At 37.8% G+C, this 23,425-nt stretch overlaps 1 protein-coding gene across 13 annotated transcripts in view; it reads right to left on the minus strand.

Moving 5' to 3' along the window:
* Positions 1-23,425, minus strand: part of AOPEP (aminopeptidase O (putative)) — a 197,469-nt gene that overhangs the window by 78,792 nt on the left and 95,252 nt on the right. For 12 of the 13 annotated variants that reach the window (XR_010608594.1, XM_065661655.1, XM_065661654.1 and 9 more), the window contains 2 exons: positions 20,016-20,059; positions 13,332-13,392 (listed from right to left, as the gene is read on the minus strand). Coding sequence is in view for 12 of the 13 variants with exons in the window: in XM_065661655.1 (XP_065517727.1) it covers positions 13,332-13,392; positions 20,016-20,059 (105 nt within the window). In the remaining variant the exon portion in view is untranslated. Of the gene's footprint in view, positions 1-9,870; positions 9,896-13,331; positions 13,393-20,015; positions 20,060-23,425 lie in introns of those variants that run through there. The other variant, XM_065661660.1, reaches the window with a different exon arrangement.

The following is a 23,425-nucleotide window of genomic DNA, read 5'->3' on the forward strand; positions in this document are numbered from 1 at the left end:
AAATAAGGCTCATTAAAGCACATATTTGAGCAGATCCTCCTATATGTAGAATTAGATGGACTTTGCAAACAGATTTAAGCAAAGAAAGATAGGTCCAATTAGTCTGTGCTATATCTTGACGGTATCCCTTTATCACTGAAAAAAAAAAAACCCACACCAAAACCACTCCTACCCTTTTTGTTTTACTGCCACAACATGCTTTTTTCAAGATCAAAAGCTTCAGATCAAAGCCAAGATCAAGCTCAATGCTTTAAATAGAAGCAACTTCACTATGAAGCATTACACAAAAAAGAACTTTTTAATAGAGGTATCACAGTAGAAAATCGTACTATAGATTTTTATTTCATACTCGCCACAGGCCTACTTGAACTTGCATATTTTTATTTTGTAAAACTACAGCAGATTTTTACTAAATGGTAATTCTGGAAGCTCCTACAAATTGGCTCTTGAACTCTGCACATTTGAATGGAGAAAGAAGAACAGAGCATAGTTCAAAGACACGAACAAGGATATGAACAAAAAATGATGTTAATAAGAAGTACAAACTAATGTAGCTACCTAAACAATATTCCCTTGGGTCAGCCAACAGATTAGATTGTGCATTCCCACAGATACAGTTATGCAAAACACTGGGAAATAGAGACAGTATAACAGATTTATACTTTAAATCCTTTGAAGGGTTACACTTCCTGTCTTCTCAAATGTTTGGAGAAAACTAGGGGAAAAAAGTTACACGAGATACTGATTTACAGACCTGCAGACCCTGAGGCTGATTTGGGATGAAAATCCCAGTACACACAAACATATGCTGTGTTAAAACTCAGAGGTAGCTCCTGTTTTCCTGTTAGTAACTGCACAGCAGTGAAGGAAACCCAACACGAGTTATTACTTACTTTTTATTCTGGTAATAGACCTTGTGGAGCCAACACCTCAGGTGATGGCATACCAAATTTAAGGGGAGAATGGCTCCATGATCCTACATCAGCCGTTCTGTTTGCTGTCCACATGACACTGTAATACTTGAAAACCCTCACAACAGAAACTAAGAGATTAGTCCTTCCATCTTCCATGCCCTTCTTTCCTTGGAAAGCCTTTCTTTCAGGGACTGCTAATGGAGCTCTCCTATCTAACACTTAGGTTGGGAACAAGCATTTATACATGTCAACATATGCTAGGGTACTTAATTCTTGGAGCAGCAGGATTAAATATAACTGAATTTTGAAACAGGGAGAGGGGGTAACACTTCCTACCAGCTGGGTGAAGGCAGGCCCATAAATAACTTAGGTAAATAATTTAGACAGTGATTTACATCAGCTATTTTTCAAGCTAGATCCCAAGGATACAATGAACTTTGAGGATTGTATATAGCCTAGAAAACAATAGGATATTTGAGCAACAGCCAACTCTTTCATTTTAAATTGATATAGAAACTGGTTTTAAATTTTTCAGGCTGTGATGGCTGCTAATGATAACTCAATGAAAAATCATGATTATGCACTTTTCCTTTGCGTAAGTTGTCTGTAATTTCTACTCTAATGCTAAAACATTCAGTATTGGTGAACTTCTTAGTAGCTTGTTGTATCCAAGGTGAACACTGAATAAGTGCTTACCAACATTTTTTGGATACTGGAAGGCAAAAAAGAAAAGAATGAAAATGGAGGAATAAAAATATTTACTGTAAATAAATTTTTAAAGAGCTTTTGCAAAGGAGAGGAAATTGATAACTAATGCAGTCAAGTTATTTTCCAGTCTCTCCTTTCTAGAGATGGTATTTTCCTCTCAATTACTGAATTTTAAACCCCATACACACACCCACATTTATGTACTCAGGACTATGTGGACACCAGCAAGCACACAGGAAAGTCTGAAGATTTTCCTATCGCATCATGTTTTCTCCCAGAGGATGGAACTAACTTCACCAATCTGCAGACTGCCAATTTTGTACCTTTATACAACCTCCCTTGTAACGTAAAACAAAAAAATGGACTCCCCCCCAGATTTGTTTATCGTGATATTGCCTACATTTTAAGGCTGATGCTATCACATCTGTGATACCAGTAAAAGATAATTTAATGGAGCTATGATAAAATTCAAGATATGTAAGTGTTTTCCTGCCATTGAGAATATCTATAGGAAAAAAACCTACTAGTTTAAGTTTGGAAAACTAACTTACTTGGAAAGTGTGACTATGATGTGCCCTCAGCACAACCTGTGTAACCTGAAAACTGATCCAGCAGAAGAGACCTGGCTTCCAATCTTTATAAAAAGGTTCAGAAAATGAAAATACAGCAATGTGTTTTATCCAGTATCTCACCAGATAATTAATAATGGCTTGAAATACTTGACTGTATTCCCCAAGGGCAAGAACTGCAAGGATTTTAAAACACAACTGTTACCAGAAAGACTAAGAGGCAGTAGGCTACAAGTGAACATGGCAAGATGGCTGGTCCATCCATACTGCAGTATATCAGCAGCAGATCAAAGTTCCTGGAAATGAAATCCAGCCCAGAATGTGGTCCTTTGAGAACAACAAGTCCCCCAGCTGACTCTGCAGTTTTCATGGGGACAGCTTTATTCACTTTGTGTGTTTGTTTTGGTTTTTTGGTTTTGGTTGTTTTTGGGTTTTGGTTGGTTTTTTTTTGTTTGTTTTTGTTTTTTTTTTAATTTGGTTTGGCTTTTTGTTGGCTTGGGTTTTCTTGGGGTTTATGTTTGTTTTGTTTTGTGTGGGTTTGTTTTTTTTTTTTTGTTTCGAGGTTTTTTTTTTATTATTATTATAGAGAAAAACAAAAACATGTCTTAACATGGCTACAGGACAGTCCTGCACCACTGATGTGCCAAGCAGTGTTTTTCTTACTTTTCCAGTACAAAGAAACTCAAAGAAAATGAAGCAGACTTTCTTTCTTCTTGAAGAAATAAAATACAGCTTTCAGAGTTACTGAACTCTGGGTCTTACTGATCCCTTGAAGAAATCAAAAATCCTTCCAACAGTTCTTGTAAAGAAACATATTCAAAGCAAAAGTCCATAAGCTTGAACAATGACCTTTACTGCTCGCTTTTGTATTGACCAATAGCTTTGTCAGCCAGTACACTTTTCAAACCTTTCTTTCTCCTGACATCTTAATTCTGGCATGTAAATTTTACTGTGGGCTTAGAGGGGAGTGGACAAGAATATTGAAAGCAACCTGGAAAAACATTCCTTTCTTATGGAGGTGAATGAGTTTTAGGAGAATCACTTATTTCCTTCATGATTAAATAGGAGGTAACCATCACCTACATCTTCAGTCTGACTACGAAGCACTGCTTAATGAAGGGGGATGACTGAAGGTAATATAAATCTGGAAAGATCTTGACATTGCTGGTGTCAGCTTTTGTGAAAGACAGCTAACTGACAGATGTGGAACAAAGACCATTACACAGATTTTGTTACCATCTGACTCTACAAGTTTAGCAGCTCAGTGTTTTTGCAGAATGTGTGAGAAAAGCACTGGGCTGAAAAGCAAGAGCTTCCATTCCCAACTCTAGCCAGCTGGGAGTGCAACAGCAGGATGTGAACCCTCAGGATCACTTCGAGTTTCTGACTGGACCACTGCAGGAATCAGTAGGTCGCAGTGTTTTGGGTTAGCATTACACAGGGCTACATGCTTAACTCTATCCTCCTGCATTAAAACGATCTCAAATATTATTTCCTGAAGGAGCATTTGATTTCCCCTTACTTCATATGGTGTGTCGCATGCACTAAAACTACTTATGAGGACTCCAAACAGGAGAGATTTCAACCATTTTGAAGGCTACTCTTTCCTTATTAAAATAGAAAAGCTCTTTTCTTGCAAGGTAGCACAAAAAATATTTTAAAGCTTTATGGATTGTTTCCACTGGATAAAGAAAACAATGGGCAGGCTAAAAATTAATTGGTTGCTAACTTCTGTGCTTTGGATGTTTTTACAAGCAATGGGTTAAAATTAATGTTTATTGCTATGCAAGCCCAGCTGTGTCCTGATTGGGTCTCAGTTCAACATTTTTCTATAAAAGTCCTCCCTCTATGGCTGTGTTTCTACCCCCTGCACATGTAGGTGTGAGAGTGGGAACTTGGGAATGTGAACTCGATCCAGCATTGATCAGCCAGGCAGCAAACTGTTATTGTTCTTTAGATACCAAACATAACTCCTTTCTAGTAGGGATAAGCTCAGTCATTCTGCACATAACAGAGCTTTTGTGTTCAGTGATGCAGTTAATAGGGAAAGGGAACAAGAATGACTGCTTAAGATTTATTAAACTTAAAAGAGGTTCTAAGTGAACTGAGTCCACAATTATTTCAGAAACTGAACATTTGTTTCAAATGCATTTCAACTTCTTGAACAAGCTATGACTTGTGCAGATTTACTACACTACTACTACTGTACCTCTGAGCTGGACACGTACAATACTGAAAAGCAGCCTGAAGAAAAATAGAAAGACATCTGTGAAAATATGGTTTTTAACTGGCAAGCCAATGTTCTAGCAGACCATTAAATCCAGTAAAGTATCCTGCTCAGACATAATACAGACTCACAGTCCCAGCAGAGAATCTCAAAAGCAATTTTTCCTGAATTATTCAATTAATGGTTAAATTAAGACTCCTAAAACTGATTTTTAAAATTCACTTTTAAACAACAGAAGCACTGAAATATTATGGCAAATACTTTCAAATGTAACATTTAAAAATTAGTATCTACATTCAACCTAGACAGCAAGTTACTGAGCACTATACGGGTGTCCAGCTTGAGGCCGACTGTTTTCCAATTTGAGAATGTGATCACACAACAATTTGTAACAATGCCATTCTGAACTTGAATGTCTGTGTTTTTCTCTTAAAATGACCAGTCATATGCAATGCAATGCATGCGATTACCCTAAACCCTCCAAAACTATAAAAATACTCTAAGCTATGCCTGAACTTGGAAGAGCTCTGAAATATATTTGGGCTCTCAATGACATGTAATGATGTATTTTATGTAAGCAACTTCCTTGAACTTTTGCATATTTAACAAACAAGAATTTGTCACAGATGTATCGTGTTTAGCTGTATCTAAAATACAATTTATAGGAATGGCTAAATAAATTACAAAGCCATTTTATGCCAGGAACCTTCTTCAGATCAACACAGGCTCTGTTTAAGTAATAACAGAGCTTAAAACTTAGTTGATAGTTTGCTACAAACAAAATAGCAATTCTCCGTATACTATTGTCTATTTAGAAAGACTTTCAGATGGATAGTATTTATTTAAAACATCTTTCAGAGTTAACAAAATGGAGAGAAAGGGTCTCTCTGTGTGATCTGTCTTTATTCGTTTCGCTTTGTGATTCATCTGACATTTATGCACTCTACAGTACTATACACATTACTTGATTACATTATTGTATTTTCAAAAATCCAATCTTCAAACCTTTTTTCTTACTGTGCTTGCTATCATTAGAGAAGACATTAATCAATTTAGATTGTTGACCTATGCTCATTTAAATTTTGGACTTGCTAATAACCTTGCCAAGATTAAAAAAACCCACAATTTTTCTAGAGGGGAAGTGCTTATTCTTCAAATTATGCTTTCCTTGTACAAGTACTTCTCTTAAAGCAGCAGTTATGCTTTCTTCAGATTTCTTCTCAAATGTCAACTAAATAGAATTCAGCTATGAAGTCAGCTATATTTGCTTCGCTGATGTTAAAATACACACAAAACTCTCCATGTTCAAATAAAAATTGAAAGGATAAGTAGCAAACTTTAGTATCTAAGCAGCAATATGTTATTCTTGTGACTAACAATACCAACTCTGAAATTAATCTAACAGAGTCACTTTTAAGCTTCATTAAATAGGTAAGAAAATTACACCTCTTCATAGGGCCCTTCCCATTTTATTTCGCCAATCCACAAGCTTGAATGAGATTTTCTTATTTGACAGATAATAATAATAAAACAAATTTGCAAGATAAGGCATGAATAGCAATGCCAAGAAATATCAAACAATAACAAACCCAAGCCTTAAGTTACACTCTGATTGAGTAAGAGTTATTTTTCTCTTGGAAATTTTTTCTAGCACTCTCTACTAAACTTGGGTGAACAGTTTAGTAAATTTAGTAAGAGCATGCTTTTAAAAAATATTCTAATGTGGTTGGTTTGTTAGCAATTGACCATAGCTGCTACCCTGTGATGCATTCTCTGGCAGAGCTATCCCTTCATCTGTATTTTTGTCTTAGTAAAATGAAACAGGAAATCTAGAAACCTTATAACTGGGGCAAAAGACATAAACCTTCTTAATAACAAACTGCTTTATCAGAAATCATATTAAGTACTTGAGCTGCTCCTGTAATATTCTCCTAATATCTATGAAACTACAGAAATAGCTCATTTGCATTGATTTAAAACCCTTTACGATCTATATTTCAGTTTAAAATTTTTAATAGTTTTTCTATGAGTTTCCTTTCCAATTCAGTTCTTCGTCAAGCAGGACAATCCAAGAGCCAGTCACATGCAAAGAAAACCAGAAATACTATGAACAGATGAATATTCAGCACTGGAAGATTTCTTTTGATTGTGTATTTCTGGAAAATTAGACGATTTACAAGTCACATTAGTAGATAGAGCTTAAACTACTGCTGTACCACAGTAATAAAAAGCAGTGCAGAGAAAAAAAAAAAAAGGAGTTCTCTTTAAATGGCAAAATTCTTAGTATTGCAACAGGAAGCTGTGCTCCAATGTTTATTCAGTATTAGAAAGCATGGAGTAATATTCTTGCAATACACACTATGTATGAGCTGTACATACTCTGAACTACTGCTTTTAGTCAGATATACTTGACCTACCTTAAACATTAGGGTAAAAGAGCGGGTAAGAATTAAGCTTTACCAGGATAATAAAGTAGCAAAAGGGACTAGGAGAAGGATACAGCAGTGCTATCACCTCTTGCAATTTTTTTCATGATTTTGAGGGGATGTTTGTCCCCCTAGTGCCTACATCTCTATGATCATAAAAGACTTGTAAATTACACTGTAGGATATGTTGAAACTAAACATCATGAAGGAACAGGGCAGCTACTTCCCCCTCTTATTTTTTCTAACTGAAGAACAAATCTGGACAAAATGATTTTTGTAACACAAAGTACCAAATGGAATACCCAAGGAACATTGAAGATAGCAAGTTTACTAGTAAACAGTAGTGTGTTATAAGCCAATGCAGTTTCAGAGGCAAAAGGTGGTGAAACTAAAATGAGCTAAAAATATACATGTAAGAGTATGAGATGCAGACACTATCTAATGTTTATAAGTATACTTCTCAATTGAGCAGTGTACAACAGAGTTCAAAAGGGGGAATTATTTTAAGCATATTTTTTACAGGTTAATTATCTAGGGTCGAATAAGAGTAACTGGCTAATATGAAACAAAACCAAGTCTGTACAGAACTGAGAAAAATTTCCTCAAGAAGCGTATGGTCTGTTAAACTCTAATCACATAGACTGAAAAACACAATAGAAACTGTACTTTAGAGAACAAACCATTATCAGCAGTGGTCTTACATGATTTCATAGGCGTTTTCGAGCTCTAAATACTGTTTTGTTCTTCTATTTCTTGCCAACTCAACTCACTGACTAAAGTTAAGTGATTACTACTTGCATATGATGAAAAGCTGCTATAATCCCCGCAGTGAGTCACCTCTTGAGACAGAAGTACATGCTGTAGGTTGCTTGATTTGATAAAAAGTGTTTTCAGCAAAACAATATGTTTCACCTTATTTAACACCACCATGATGTGTTCCCAGAAAAAAAAATCTTCATGAATGCTTCTACTTCAGAAATGCTTGGTTTCATTTCTTATGTTCTTTATTGTTTTGCGTGTGAGAAAACCTTAATGCACAGCAAGCCTAACGGCAACCACTGTACCGTGGCACTCTTCCATGTAAGAAGGAATTGGCCAGTCATCACCACACACCCTTTTTTATAACATTAACCTTTAATGCTTTAGATAATTATTTTTTCATGGCAACAGGCCAAATTCTGGTTTAATTTATAAGTCTGACTCCCTTACATTAAATTATTCTTGGTTACTGCTGATATGAGCCTGAAAAGTAGCCCAAAATTTAGAAAAGACAAAATGACTTTTCAAAGAATGAAATTGTATTAGAAATTGACAAATACCAAGGTTTCAATAGTGCAAGTTATAAAAGGGTACGTATGTATGTGGTTCCCTGGACAGAGTTGGAGGTAGGATTTGGAATGGCAAATGTAACAAAGCACAAGTAAAGGAGTACAAGATACTCAGTTAGATAGATACCATGACATATAACATATGTAAAAAGTACAAAATTCCTCTATTGGAATTCCTCTATTGGAAGGAAGACGGTATGTAACATTGCTTCAGCAGTCTGGGTAGTAGAAAGTATTTACTCTCAACCGTCTTTTGCACAAGTAGCTTTACAGTGTCCTTACGCTAAACACTGTATGAAGACAGTGAACTGAGGGGTGGGCACAGAAACAACCACAGGCACTATAGAATATAAAGGTTCTCATATGGGAAAGGTATAAAGAAACCATGTTCTAATTTGATTTTCCAAATGGATAGCATGATGCATATTCCCCAATCCCATTACAGAGGATTGTCTCTACAGTAAGGAAGTTTACTCTCCAAACGCAGCAAAGTCTTAGATAGTATTAGTAAATTTAAAATGTTTACATTCTCAATCAAGATATTTCTCACTAAACCACTGAGAACTACTTTTTGTTCCTAAGGTGCTGCAGGATTGAGTGACTATCATGCTAGAGGACTCTATCATACATTCAATAAAATAGGGGTGATAAGCAGAAAGTTGCTGAATCCTGTGTATGGCACAGGATGCTGCTCCTGAGCCATTGAGACATCATTGAAGCAGACGTTCACCAGCTGCTTCTCAGTTGTTTCAGTACTCAGGAAAGGTAGTCAACTTCAAGGGATTGTCTGTACCTCATATTGCTTATGCTGCCTGACAGGAGAGTGAACAGTATGAGGAGGAGAAAGGAGCTGACAGAAACCTTCCTCTACACGCACCCTAGTCTGCTTACCTGGCAGCCTACATGAAAAGGTCAGTTCTGTAGCATTCCTGGGCTGATATTTATTATGCAAGTAGTTAACCTCCATGTATGAAGGTGGTCTATGTGCCTTTACATAAGATTCAGCACATTAGCCGAGTGAATAGTTTGGTGAAATAATCTACATACTTTTTAAGGGGGGTTCAGTATCCTGTACAGCACATGAGTAGATTTATACGTCTGTAGTCAGTAAATACAGTCATATTTAGATTACAGATACTACTGTATTGAAAGACTTGATTTTAGGAATAGAGGATCCCCAAATTATTTAATAACACACAAAGGAAACAAGGTTTCCTGTTTGCTGAATGACAACTGCAGTTCTTTCAATAAAGTGAAAACAGCCTCCCATAAGATCCTAAGAAGTGCTCAAGGCAAAAAGGGTAAACCATCAAAAACAGAGTCAGAGGGAAGAGGCCAGCAAGCTGATGCTCAGAAGAAGCAGAATACTGTGTCAGCAGATATTGTAAGTAAAATGACAGAAAACTCTTCCATTTCAGGCAGACATTTCAGCATTTACAACTACAGCTGTGAAATGTTAGTTTATCCCATGTACTTGAAGCAGCTGTTCTACAACATATTGATTCTTTTTATCAGAAACAAAACTTTAATCAAAGCATAGCATTGAATTCAAGGTCCTTTTTCAACAAATGACTAAATATCAAATGCATGACTGTCCTGGGTTCAGCTGTAACAGTTATTTTTCTCCTTCCTAGTAGCTGGCACAGTGCTGTATTTTGGCTTTAGTCTGACAACAGTGCTGATAACGCACGGATGTTTTAGTTGTGGCTCAGTAGCACTTACCCTGGTCAAGGAATTTTCAGTCTCTCATGTTCTGCCAGTGCGGAAGGGCAGAAGAAGCCAGGAGGAAGCAGAGACAGGACACCTGACCCAAACTAGCCAAAGGGGTATTCCATACCACAGCATGTCATGCCCAGTGTATAAACTGGGGGGAATTACCTGGGAGAGACTGATCACTGCTTGGGTCGGGCTGGGTATCGGTCGGCAGGTGGTGAGCAGTTGTATTCTCTTCCTTTGTTATTTCCCTTATCATCATTAGTAGTAGTAGTAGTACTTTTATATTATACTTTAGTTATTGGACTGTTCTTATCTCAAAGGAAGAAAATAACCCAAATCATTCTGAAGGCGAGTTTTGCCATAAACCAGAGTAAGCTTAAGGGACTTGCACAGGAGGTTCAGTTTTTGGGAATAAAATGGCAAGAGGGAAGTCGCCAGATCCCCACAGATGCAACCAACAAGATATTAGTTGGTAGAAACATTGCTGTTAAGAAAGAAACACAATCTTTCTTGGGTGTTGTGGGGTTCTGGAGAATGCACATCCTGAATCACAGTTTAATTGTAAGCCTTCTCTATCAGTGACCCAGAAGAAGAATGATTTTAAATGGGGCCCTGAGCAACAACAAGCCTTTGAGCAAATTAAATGAGAGAGAGCTCATGCAGTAGCCCTCCGACCAGTCCGGACCGGGGCAGACGTGAAAAATGTGCTCTGCACCACAGCCAAGGAGAACGGTCCTACCTGGAGCCTCTGGCAGAAAGCTTCAGGGCAAACTCGAGGTCGACCCCTCGGCTTTTGGAGTCGGGGTTACAAAGGATCTGAGGCCAGCCATACCCCAACTGAGAAAGAGATACTGGCAGCCTATGAAAGGGTTCGAGCTGCTTCGGAAGTGATTGCCACTGAAGCACAGCTCCTCCTGGCACCCCGGTTGCCTGTGCTGGGCTGGATGTTCAAAGGCAGGGTCTCCTCTACACATCATGCAACTGATGCTACATGGAGTAAATGGGCTGCACTAATTACACAATGAGCTCGAATAGGAAATCCCAGTTGTCCAGGAATTCTGGAAGTCATCACGGACTGGCCAGAGGGCAAAGATTTTGGAATGTCAGCAGAGGAGGAGGTGATGCGTGCTGAAGAGGCCCCACCATATAACAAACTGTCAGAAAGTGAACAGCAATATGCCTTGTTTACTGATGGGTCCTGCCGTATTGTGGGAAAGCATCGGAGATGGAAGGCAGCCGTATGGAGTCCTCGACAACAAGCTGCAGAAACTGCTGAAGGAGAGGGCGAATAGAGTCAGTTTGCCGAGGTGAAAGCCATCCAGCTGGCCCTGGACATTGCTGAACAAGAAAAGCAGCCAGTAATCTCTATACTGACTCATGGATGGTGGCAAATGCCCTGTGAGTGCAGTTGCAGCAATGGAAGCAGAGCAACTGGCAATGCAGAGGTAAACCCATCTGGGCTGCTGCACTGTGGCAAGATATCGCTGCCCGGGTGCAGAACCTGGTGGTGAAGGTACGCCATGGAGATGCACATGTACCCAAGAGTGAGGCCACTGAGGAACACCAGAACAACCAACAAGTGGATAAAGCTGCTAAGATTGAAGTGGCTCAGATGGACTTAGATTGGCAACATAAACGTGAATTATTTTTGGCTGGGTGGGCCCATGACACTTCAGGCCATCAGGGCAGAGATGCAACATACAGATGGGCCCGTGACCGAGGGGTGGACTTAACAATGGACACTACTGCCCAGGTTATTCATGAGTGTGAAACATGTGCTGCAATTAAACAAGCCAAGATGTTAAAGCCTCTTTGGTATGGAGGACGATGGCTGAAGTACAAATATGGGGAGGCCTGGCAGATTGATTATATCACACTCCCACCAACCTGCCAAGGCAAGCGCCATGTGCTTACCATGGTGGAAGCAACCACCGGATGGCTGGAAACATACGCTGTGCCCCACGCCACTGCCTGGAACACTATCCTGGGCCTTGAGAAACAGATTTTGTGGTGACATGGCACCCCAGAGAGAACTGAGTCAGACAATGGGACTCATTTCCGGAACAACCTTATAGACACTTGGGCCAAAGAGCATGGCATTGAGTGGGTATATCACATCCCTACCATGCACCAGCCTCTGGGAAAATGGAACGGTACAATGGGCTGTTAAAAACCACACTGGGAGCAATGGGTGGGGGAACTTTCAAGCACTGGGATACACACTTACCAAGGCCACCTGGTTGGTCAACACCAGAGGATCTGCCAACAGGGCTGGCCCAGCCCAGTCAGAACTTCTACATATTGTAGAGGGGATAAAGTTCCTGTGGTGCACAGAAAGAATTTGCTGGGGAAAACAGTCTGGGAGCACCATGCAGCACTCAGCCACTCACTCATTTCCCCTTTTCCCCTCCAACTCTGGGAGGGATGGAGAGGAGAATCAAAATAATATAACTTGTACAGGTTGAGGTAAGAACAGCCCAGTAACTAAGGTATAACACAAACCACTACTGCTGCCACCAATAATAATAATGATAAGGGAAATAACGGGGGAGAGAATATAAAACTAAAAGGGGAAAAGAAAAAAAAACCAAACTAGCAGTGATGCACAGTAAATACAATTGCTCACCACCCACTTACCAATACACAGCCCAACCTGAGCAGTGATCTGGGCCTTCTGGGTAACTCCCCTCAGTTTATATGCTGGGCATGACGTGCTGTGGTATGGAATACCTCTTTGGTTAGTTTGGGTCAGGTGTCCTGTCTCTGCTTCCTCCGAGCTTCTTGTTCCCCTCCTCACTGGCAGAGAATGAGAGACTGAAAAGTCCTTTATCAGAGTAAGCATTACTGAGCTTTACACAACTGGAGCATTACACAACTGGAACACTGGTGTGTTATCAACATTATTCACAGACTATAGCTGAAAACACAGCACTGTACCAGCTACTAGGAAAGAGAAAAGCAACTGTCAACAGCTGAACCCAGGATAGTAGGACAGCAATGAAGTATGTTACCCATGCCTAAGATTTCATGAGCAAGTAACAATATTCACAAAATGTCAGAGTACAAATAATTGAACATTTAGTTACTGCTGTCAGTATGGCTTTTAGGTAATTCATATACTGTCAACTGTCAACAATGCGCCTTACATTTAATAGAGTCTACAACTGTATTGTAAAGCATACTTCCATATGCCTACAGTATTAAGCAACAGAATAAGTTTTGTAAGATTTGCCCTTTGTCAGGCTTGTTGAGACAATGGTAGAAGCAAAAACCTGCAACCAATAAAAGCTAAACCCCTATAAAGATGTGGAAAGCAGTCATTATCAAAACTATGTATTTTAAACCATGCCTGTTTTAAGTTCAGGTAATGATTTAAATAACATATAATGTAATGAGAAATGCAAGAATCCAGAAAGAACTGGGAACTGGTATTTTGTATTTACCTTTGGTATTCCAGAAGTGTCAAGCCAATTCTGGAAGATGCTTTCTGCAGTTAATCCAGATCTTAAAAGAAAAAAATAAAAATAAAAATTTAAGACATACACAAAAATATCATTTTTCCTGTATGAAAATTAACTCTTTAGAAGCTAAGCAAAACCCTCAAATCCATGTACTGATTGTACTGCATTGGTACTACATTCTTTGGGTTTCATAAATGAATAATACCATCAGAGGTGACATGAGCAAATTAAAGACAGATCAGGTATTACGTGCTTAAAACTCAAATGATAAATTTAGTGCTAATGAGGATTGACAGAGAAAATGTAAGACGATAAACTACATTTACAAAACATGTAAAGTCTGAACAGGTGCTCTATTTTTTGAGTGGACTTTTTGTTTTTAAAAAAAAAATCACGGAGATGCATACTTAGCCGGAGACATAGAAACCCAGTATTTTACTACAGAAGGAGCCTAAACACAAACATAAGATATTAAAGAAATGAAATTAAAGACAAACTTCCTTAAACTTTTGGGTTTTAAAAGGCACTGATATGTATTAGTTAACAAGTATCTGTTTCAGTTTCATATTGTCTGCACTTTCTTTGCATCTTTGATAACATTCACAGAAAAGTCACAGAATAGTCTGGAGCCCCTGCAAAAGGTAATCGTTTGCCTTGATCAAGATATGTGGGACTGAAATAACCACATAGAATTGTAGAATAGTTAGGGTTGGAAAGGACCTTAAGATCATCAAGTTCCAACCCCCTGCCATGGACAGGGACACCTCACACTAAACCGCGTGACCCAAGGCTCTGTCCAACCTGGCCTTGAACACCGCCAGGGATGGAGCATTCACAACTTCCTTGGGCAGCCTGTTGCAGTGCCTCACCACCCTAACAGTAAAGAACTTCCTCCTTGTATCCAATCTAAACTTCCCCTGTTCATGTTTTAATTCGTTACCACTTGTTCTATTACTACCGTCCCAAATAAATAAATAAACAAACAGATAAATCACATAATATTAATTTTCATATAAATCAAAGTCATCACATTGCTGGAGTACACATTCAAGGCAGACAGGCTGCAGCTACCATTGGCTTTAAATGAGGAGAATCAGAGTTCAGGCTGCTTTCTGCAGATAACCCAATTATCCTCAAACCAATGTGAAGATAATACAGAAATATTTGCAAATTCGAACACTGTATTTCCCTTTTTACTTCTGCAACCAACTCCTATTGCATTTACTTCAGCTCTGGCTGAAGATTTCCCAACTTGCAGGGAAGGCAATTTAAAAATGTATATATAAAAAATGTGTGCATGGTAATGTGCATGGTAATGCCTTGCAAGAATCATTCTAGTACCTGCAGCTACCTTCACATGTGTAATGTAGACCCACAACCAGCAAAGCATTCAGAAAAAGAACAGACATTTTAAGGTTTTCTGGAACAGGAAGTAAAGCAACCCAATATAATTTTTATTTTAATTACAAAGAAGTATTTTCTCCCCTTCCCCCTCCTCCACCAAACCCTGAAAAAGCTGTGCTCAAAATTCTGATCCTGAAGGAATTTATTTATGGACTGTATCAGTGACTAAGAAGAATTTGTAACAAATGTACCAGTCATTTTTAGTGAACGATTTTTAAACGCCTTTAAATATTACATTTCACTATGCCAATGGGAGAGAGATCAATCACTCTTATGTGTGACATGCACATTTGAAAACTAAGGCTCACAGATCTTACGGAGTCTCAAAAGCAGTCATGGAATATGTTAGTAGATGACCCTGGCCATGAAGTAAAAGTATCTGTGTGTTTACAAATCATAGTTACTACATTTTTAAAACTTGGACAGTTTTACTTGGAATTGCCGAAGATTTAAATTACTGATATTAACAACAGCACTTTTCCAGACCTGGCTTATATCCTGATTTAGATAGTCTTGTCCCTGTTGAATCCAAAATGGGAAATTTATCCTCTGTCTCCAAGTAGAGCTATGTGTTAGCATTCCCTGGAAGTAGAATTAATAGTTATAGCCTACACTCTACAACACTGTGGTGGGAGATCTGTCATTCATACTTATAATGAACAGTATTCTGAAGGGGGTCCATTAAAATGAGCAGGTCTCCTGCCTATGTGAGTTAGAGGTGGAAAAATCTGGTTAAAGTGGAGAGTCAGCTGGCTCCTCACTGAGTAGTTGTTCAATAGTATATGCAAAATGTAAGCAATCTGGTTTTACTAAATTTATGCAACAGACACAGGAATTTCATAATAAAGGCAAAAATCAGACACCAGGTGACTTAAAAATGAGAAAGCCCTGCCTTACAAATGCTGCCTTTTGTCATTTAGCTCCTAAAATATGCTTGCATACATGGCAAAAGCGTCATACCAAAAAATGGAAGCTGCAGATTAAGGAAAAAGAATATTCAGATTACAATAACAATAAAACCATTTATACATGCTTTCATTTCCTATTAATAGTTTTCTTTATTTTTTGATTGGTCATATTTTATGATACAGGACAAAGATCAAGCCCCAGAAAAGATGACAAACAGATCATTGTTTCAAAGTGAGTGTCCTCGAGAAAGGACACAGGGCTTTATACTTGTAGAGGCTGCAGTTCGGTAACGCATCAATATTCAGAAAGGGCACTTACCACCTGCTTATGTTGCAGTTAAGCATCTGTAAGGGCTTAAATCTGGTGTGTGTGTGATTTCCTGAATAGGAACAGGCCTTCTGGTTAAACTACTCTATTGGACTGTGAGATCTGGGTACAAGTTATTCCCACTGTAACAGAGCTCTTACAAAGCTGGGCAGGTTCTTCAGTTGTTTTGTACTACAGTTCCCTATTGTAAAATGAGAATATAATGACATCCATTATGTCATTCCTTGTCTATTTCTTTAGATTACAAGACAATCAGCCGAGGAATGATCTCCTAAAATGCATATGTACTGTTCATAGCCAGATTCAATGCTTCAGAGCAAGCTCTATAAAATACTAATATTAATGATAATTTGAAAATTAGGATCATAAAAAATGTCTGTACATCAAGTTTTCATTTCTCAAGACCCCAAGGCACTCTACAGACTTTAACATAAGCCCACTTAATTCCTCAATTGAGGAAAAGAAACCACTTTTAGAATAAGATGTTGCAGCAAATCAACAGTGCACATGAAGATGTGCAACTTCTGTTTTAGAAAAAAAAGGAAGATAAAAGTCTGCCATATCCAACTGAAAATACTCCAACAAACATATTTGTTTCATCTGCGTATATACATTCATACACATCCACCGTTTTCAAAGTAAGCCATTCCAGCTAAATATGGAGGCATAGCTGGAACAAATCAAAGACTAGTGAATGATTAGTGATTCTGTTAACTAGCCAGACAAGATTTCCTGCAGGAAAGATTTCCTTTGGTTTTTGTCCAGCATACATATATTGGCTTACCAAAAAAAAAAATTAAGAAGAATTAAAACCACTGCGAAAAATCTTTCCCAGTAATTTGTTTTCGGAGTTGGATGTCTACCTGCTGTTTGTCTCAATCAAAATCACCGTATTTACAACAATGTGAGCAGCAAAGAAAGCAAATCTGAAAGAAAGAAACATATACCTGTATAGCCAAGTTGTTTGAAATTGAAGCATTATTTTAATATCAATTAAGTCATTGATATTAATTAGTACTTAACTGACTTCTTAAGACACCCAAGGAATGTTGTTAGTAAGCCTGAGTTATTAGCAGTACAAATAGCAGAGCTGTAACACAAGCTTTCCTTCGTCTATTGTGAAATATTAAAACCATAGCTTTATTAGTACACTTATTTTATGGAATGAAATTAAATGAAAAATACCACCAGAAAACCCCAAAGAACACAACTGACTTGCTCAAAAAAGTCTGCAGTCACACAGAGCACAAGCAGCTGTGACTCGGATTTATCCAAGGCTGGTAAAATTCACTCTCTTGTTACAGGGCCTTAAAAACACTGAGTCTGCACAGTGCACATGTTGGGCAGACGTGGAAAGGATCAATTTACAGCAAAGACTATGAGTGCAAGCGCTGGAGAGAACAGAGCCACTGGGAGTTTTAGATCTAGTGCACTCTGATATACAGACACACAGACACATAAGAGGGTGTTTTGTTGTTGATTGATTTAGTTTCATTTTTGGGTTTTTTTTGGGGGGTTTGTATTTTGTTTTTTAATTTTATTTTATTTAGTGACATTTCAAATTATATACGAGGAAATAAGATGCCTCAGTTACAGGTGGGAAGTATTGTGGGTTTTTTACAGAATGGCCATGATAATGTGACTACAGCCAGTGCAAGTTATATTTTAAAAGACTTTGAAAACAGAGAAGGATAATGATAGATATTTGTTTGTCTTTCTTGCCATTAGCCCTTCATATAAAGAAATGATCTATACGGGCAAGTCGGGAAGTTCTAAAGAACCAGAGGTAGTGCTAGGGCTGTCTGATGTCAGTATTCAGCTGCAGTCCAGAAACATTCCTTGCAGGATGGATCCCAACCGCTAAGACGCGATTAAAATTGAGTCAGAGCAGGAAGTGAAGCAGCCCTATAAACTAGGTAAATAATCCTCCTCCTCTGAGTACAGAAGGCAGCAAAAATCAATAACTGCCACTTAAGAGGTTATGTCTGTATCTCGGCACTGCTCATTGCTGGGAATGTACTGAAGAATCTCATGTAACTGAAAACTAAAGGAATTAAGTACTGAAAGAGTGAGAATCTTTTAAATATAGTCTGCTGTGTCCAACAGCAGAAAGCTCATGTTGCATTACCGCAACATAATAATTACAGAAATTTCCACACTGTTGTATGATTGCTTTCTGCCAATGTTAATCCTGTTCTCATTACAAAAGTCTCCCATAAACCAAATTCTGCTTCTGGCTAGACTAGTTTGCCTCTGTTGCCGGAGTTGAAGGAAGGACTTGGCTTGATTCCCTACTAATAATTTGTATTTTCTTCTTTTTTTTTTGGTAATTATAAAATCCAGCCTCCATTACAAACTTCAGTATATTACAGCGTTTCATATTTTTCAAGTAAGAATCGTTTAGTTTAAACATTAAAATTTTACTTGGTAGAAGTGAACAAGTCTAGGAAGTTTTGTGTGCTACAGAGAATTTTGTTGCTCTAATCTTGAAATGCATTTAATTCCTACAACTGAAACTTTGTGCAACTCATCAGCAGATGATCTCTAAAGATATATCATTTTTATTGTTCCTTCCTTTGCTTTTACCTCGGGCTAGTATTGTGTACTACGGAATACATTCAAGAATGAAAAAAAATCTTTGTAGCAGATAAGAAATAAAGGACTTCTATATATCCAGAAGTTCTATTATTTTTGGCATTGCTGTTGATATCTGCACTCATGGGAACTTTGGCAGTAGGTAAGTTCAGATATGTGGTATGCCTGATTGTAAAATTAATTACCATAGATCTGAAATTTTGTTAATACATTCTGGAGTGTGATGCAATGCAAACAGAGACATACTTCTTTTGCATTAGTCTCACTGAAAGTTTAAATATTTTGGCAAATTTCTAGGTGGAAAAGTGGATGCTTATTCAAAGAACATTTGCACTGGGTTTGGATTTCAGAGAAACACAAGTGAAAAAAGGAAGGAAAGTAGAGATTTCATTAACAAATCAATGTATAATCATGTCATTAAATAATTAACTTTCATATATATTCCATTTAATACTCCTGATTATATTTGAGAGGGAAACCCATATTCAGTGACATAAACAAAGTATCACCCTATGGTATGTCACTGGAAAATTTAACACCGCCCAGATTAAACTCATGATGGCACAGAACACATTATCTCAGTGATAACTAGCTTCTCTGTCCTTCACCCCCTAAGAACAGAATTGTTTCGCTAAAATATCAATACATTTGAATTCTATGTATATCTTCTCTCCTTTTTTTTCCCCTAAACTACTCACCCAGAGTTATGAAGACTTGGGAATCTTGCTCCCCAAACCTGCATTTTCCAAGTGAATATATTGTTTTTAAAAGCTATAATATGCAAAGCTCTACCTCACAACAACCTGTATTTGTATCACAGCCTGTAGTTACACAGGGCAAACCAATGGAGAAGCAGGGATGGTTTCAAAGCTCTGCTAAAGACTAGCTGTATCATCTTCAGCCAGTAACTGTCACACATAGGAGGATTTTGAAGGACATGTCACACAACTAATGCTGGATTTCCATTAACATTTTCCATCCTTCCCTGTTTGGAACACTGCATGACAGGAAGGGGATGGTACCACACTACTACTTGAGAAAGATCCATCTTCTCTAGTTTCCTGGATCTACAACAAAGCTCTGGCTCTAGGGAGCCAAGTGCCAAAAGCAGGTGGTAAGAGGATCACAGATTAGTTTGAGCAGGCAGCTGTGCCTGGCACTTGATCACATAGTGAACACAGGACTTCACTGCTGCCCTAACATGCAAGTTAAATGCACTGCCTGGCGATCATGGGATAGCACAATGCAGCAAGTCTTGTGTTTTTTGTGTATGTATCTGTGAGAATTTTCAGAGAAAGTTACACACACAAACTTGAAAAAACCAAGCAGAACAAAGCTAAATGAAATCCTACTATTTCTGGCCAGCACAACTGATATTCAAATTTACTTTCTACTTTCTTATTTGACTTTTCTAGCCTGGTTCTCACTTACTCTTTTTGTTCAGGTATGTCTTCCAACAGCATGCAAAGAAAATCCTAGAAAATGAACAAAGCACCACAGTTAGCAAATTTGTGAAGATATAACTGTGTCTGCATTGCTAGTGAGAGATGGGGTTTTAAAGACTGCAGATAAAATGATAAGAAAGAAATTCATATATATATATGGTGCTATACTGCTTGGTTATTTATACAACATATGTTATGTTTGTCAGTTTTCCAACCCACTCAAGCAAAATGTGTCAATATTGAAAGAAAATGGGCTTGAAAAGCCTGCGGCCTATTTAAACACAATCCCACATTTCCATTTTTATTTAATCTACAATACAGACAAACTATATTTAAAACTGTTAAAGGCTGCAGATTCACACACTCAGGAGCTAAGAAACACCAACCAGAATTGAGGGTGTTTACGTTCCCTCCACTGTGCTTATGTTATCACACTGTCTTCAATTATATAACCACATAAGGCCTTTTTTTTCCTTAATGCACATACCTGGTAGGAAGGTCACACCTACTTCTCATTGTATGACAAAATTCACAATGTTGCTGCCAACCACAGCAACTAAGGAGCAAATTCATCAAAGAAAAGGTAGCTAGAATTGGTACCTAGAATTTCTGTCATGCATAGATAAGAAGGTAAAACGCCAGTGAAAGACCCTATCATCCTCACTTACAACTCTGTGATAAACCCTCTTTCGAAAGTTGCACCTGACATCACTTGAAAGTTCTCTTGCACCTCACACTACATGACCTATTTTTAATGAGAATCACTTCGACACAATACACTCCTCTGAACAAATTCATAAGAAAAGGATTTATTAATATGAATTATTCATTTACCTGCTATTTCATAAAACAATAAATACACTTTATCAATACTAATCTTTGTGAAGACAAGTTTCATAGGCTAATGATGCAGTACCTGAGCGCAGGCTGATTTCCGATTGCAAGTACTAGTTCTCGAAGATTTTAAAGTGTTTCCTAAAAGGTAGAAAACCTCACTTAGGAACTCTGTCATGGCATTCAACAGAAGATGCTGTTACTCTTGATTATGGTATTGTTAGGTAATCAAACAGTGATTGCACAATTGAAACTACTGGTAACATTGTTAAGCCTTCCTCCTTTAGATTACAAGTGAAATTCAGGCTATGTTGCAGTAGCTGCAAAATTTGCCTACAACGAAAAGTTAAATCACACAGTGCTGGGCTCAGTGTTGCTGTGCCATGAATGTCATCATAACTTTGCCAGAAGTCATTCTGACCTAACTACAGTGTAGTGATGACATGATGATAAAGTAGGAAATCCCCTTATTTCATACTACTACTTGCAGTTCTGTTCCATTATTCTGTACGTAGGCAGAGAACTACTGTCATCTTCCACATGTGGAACTTTGCTGGAGGTACAAAGTGAGCTTACATAGAAATAAAGTATATGGAAAGATTGTCAATAGAGTTGTTTCAAAACTGTGTGAAAAGTAATACTGAGGTAATGATTCTTGACACTATTTGCACCACCTCTGTATACATTAATGCAGCTAGATTCTATGATTGGATTATATCAACTTTTTTATAATCAATCCTACTGGACTCTTGAAGATACATCTGGTATTAGAAGGTGTTTTATATTCGGTATCTTGTACTATGAAATTAAACATTTCCTTTGTGATTAAAGCCATCTTAATTTCCCAGATATCTATTGAGAATAAGGCAGTAAACACCAAGCTACACACTTTCTTAAAATTAGGATTAATCTATCTTATTTTAACCGCTTCTATTTTGATGCTCCAAAATAGAGTAGGAAAACACATTACCATTTACCTCATATTTGCATGGCCTATTATCAAGTCCGCATGACACATCCCATTATAGGTCTGACTTTTCAGTTGCTTATAATTTTGCCAAACTTTAACCATCTGGAGTAAAATTTTATCCTTAGGCTATGTTTTTCTTCCTCCCACAATGATATGGTTAAGAAGTGTCCAAGAGAAAAGTTTGTGAATAAGTTGGGGCTTTTTAAGCTTTGATACCATTTCCTTAAGGGGTTCTAGACCTTACACTTTGAAGCAAAGACTTATGGGTGACCAGGGTAGTCATAAATAAATGTTGAGTCAGATCATAAAACAAATTATAGTTTGGTTTTGCCTTTGTTTGCAAGTAATTTAACGAAGCCAGAAAGAAAATATGAATTAGAAATCACATGTCACCAGTGTGCTGCATGATTATCAAGCTGGCTCATATTCACATGATTAAATAATCTCACTTCCCTATATAATCCTGGTTTTCCCTGGGTGGAAGGCTGGAGGCTAGAAAACAACTTTTCCCTGTATAAAGAAACTGTTACTCTGAGGTTTAGTCAATTATATTTACATTTGGCCAAACTGAAAAAGCCTTTGAAAAATGAGTCTCACACATTCACTAAGAACTTGCTAGACCCTCACAATTAAATTCCCTAAAGACTCTTGTCTGCTCTCACCGTAATCCAGATTGAAGCCAATAATTTTAATCACAACTGCAACTTTGGGCTGCTGCTGAGCAGATCAAATCTGGATACGCACTGTGAACTGAGATCAAGTAGAAGTTTTCTTTGCACTGTTAATGCATGGTGTGCCTGAGCCAAAGGCAAACAGTGAGGACCTAATGACTGAGAAGTACGTTGAAAGAAGCAATTTTGAGCACCCTAGGAATGAAGGCTACTTGAAGTTGTAACTAGACAGATCTGGGTTTAGAAGCCCTCTTATTTTGTAACTAAAGATGCTATATTGTTACTCCCATTCTTGTTTTGAGCAATGGCCAGCATGTTTCTACTCAAACAATTTTGGGGCACCAGGCAGGTCCCCCACTCTGATCACGCATAGTTGCTATTAAATGAAGAACACTGGATATTAGAAGGCAAATTATATCCTTAGTATGAAATACTGAAATCTAGATATTTCAAGTACTCTGCAGCCAATAAATAGATACTTTCAGTTAAATTCTCTAACTGAAATATGAATGGGGTGCATAAAGCAATGAAGATTTCATGACTAAAAGTGATACGTCTAAAAGGACATTTGGCTGGCAACAAATAAACTCCAAAGGCACTCCAACTTCTTATGGAATTTACCCATTCAAAATTAAACTAACCCTATCAGTTATGCAGTTTGTAAATGATGTAACTAAATGGTAAATGTTACTTTGTTCCTTTCAGGTAGAAAAATAAATAAATAAGGAATACCCTTTCAAACATCCTGTTTATTTGGAATTCCCTCCCAGTTCACCTTCCTGGCTTTTAATTAACAAAATCAGCAACATGTTGAAATCCTTCTCTTGGGGTTTTGGTAACAAGCCCAGACAACAACTTCCTACCAAGAGTAAGCAAGACTCGCCTACAATATATTCTATTAACAGGCAGCAATCATTAGCT

This window comes from Lathamus discolor, chromosome Z (assembly GCF_037157495.1).
Source record: "Lathamus discolor isolate bLatDis1 chromosome Z, bLatDis1.hap1, whole genome shotgun sequence".
Taxonomy (NCBI): Eukaryota; Metazoa; Chordata; class Aves; order Psittaciformes; family Psittacidae; genus Lathamus; species Lathamus discolor.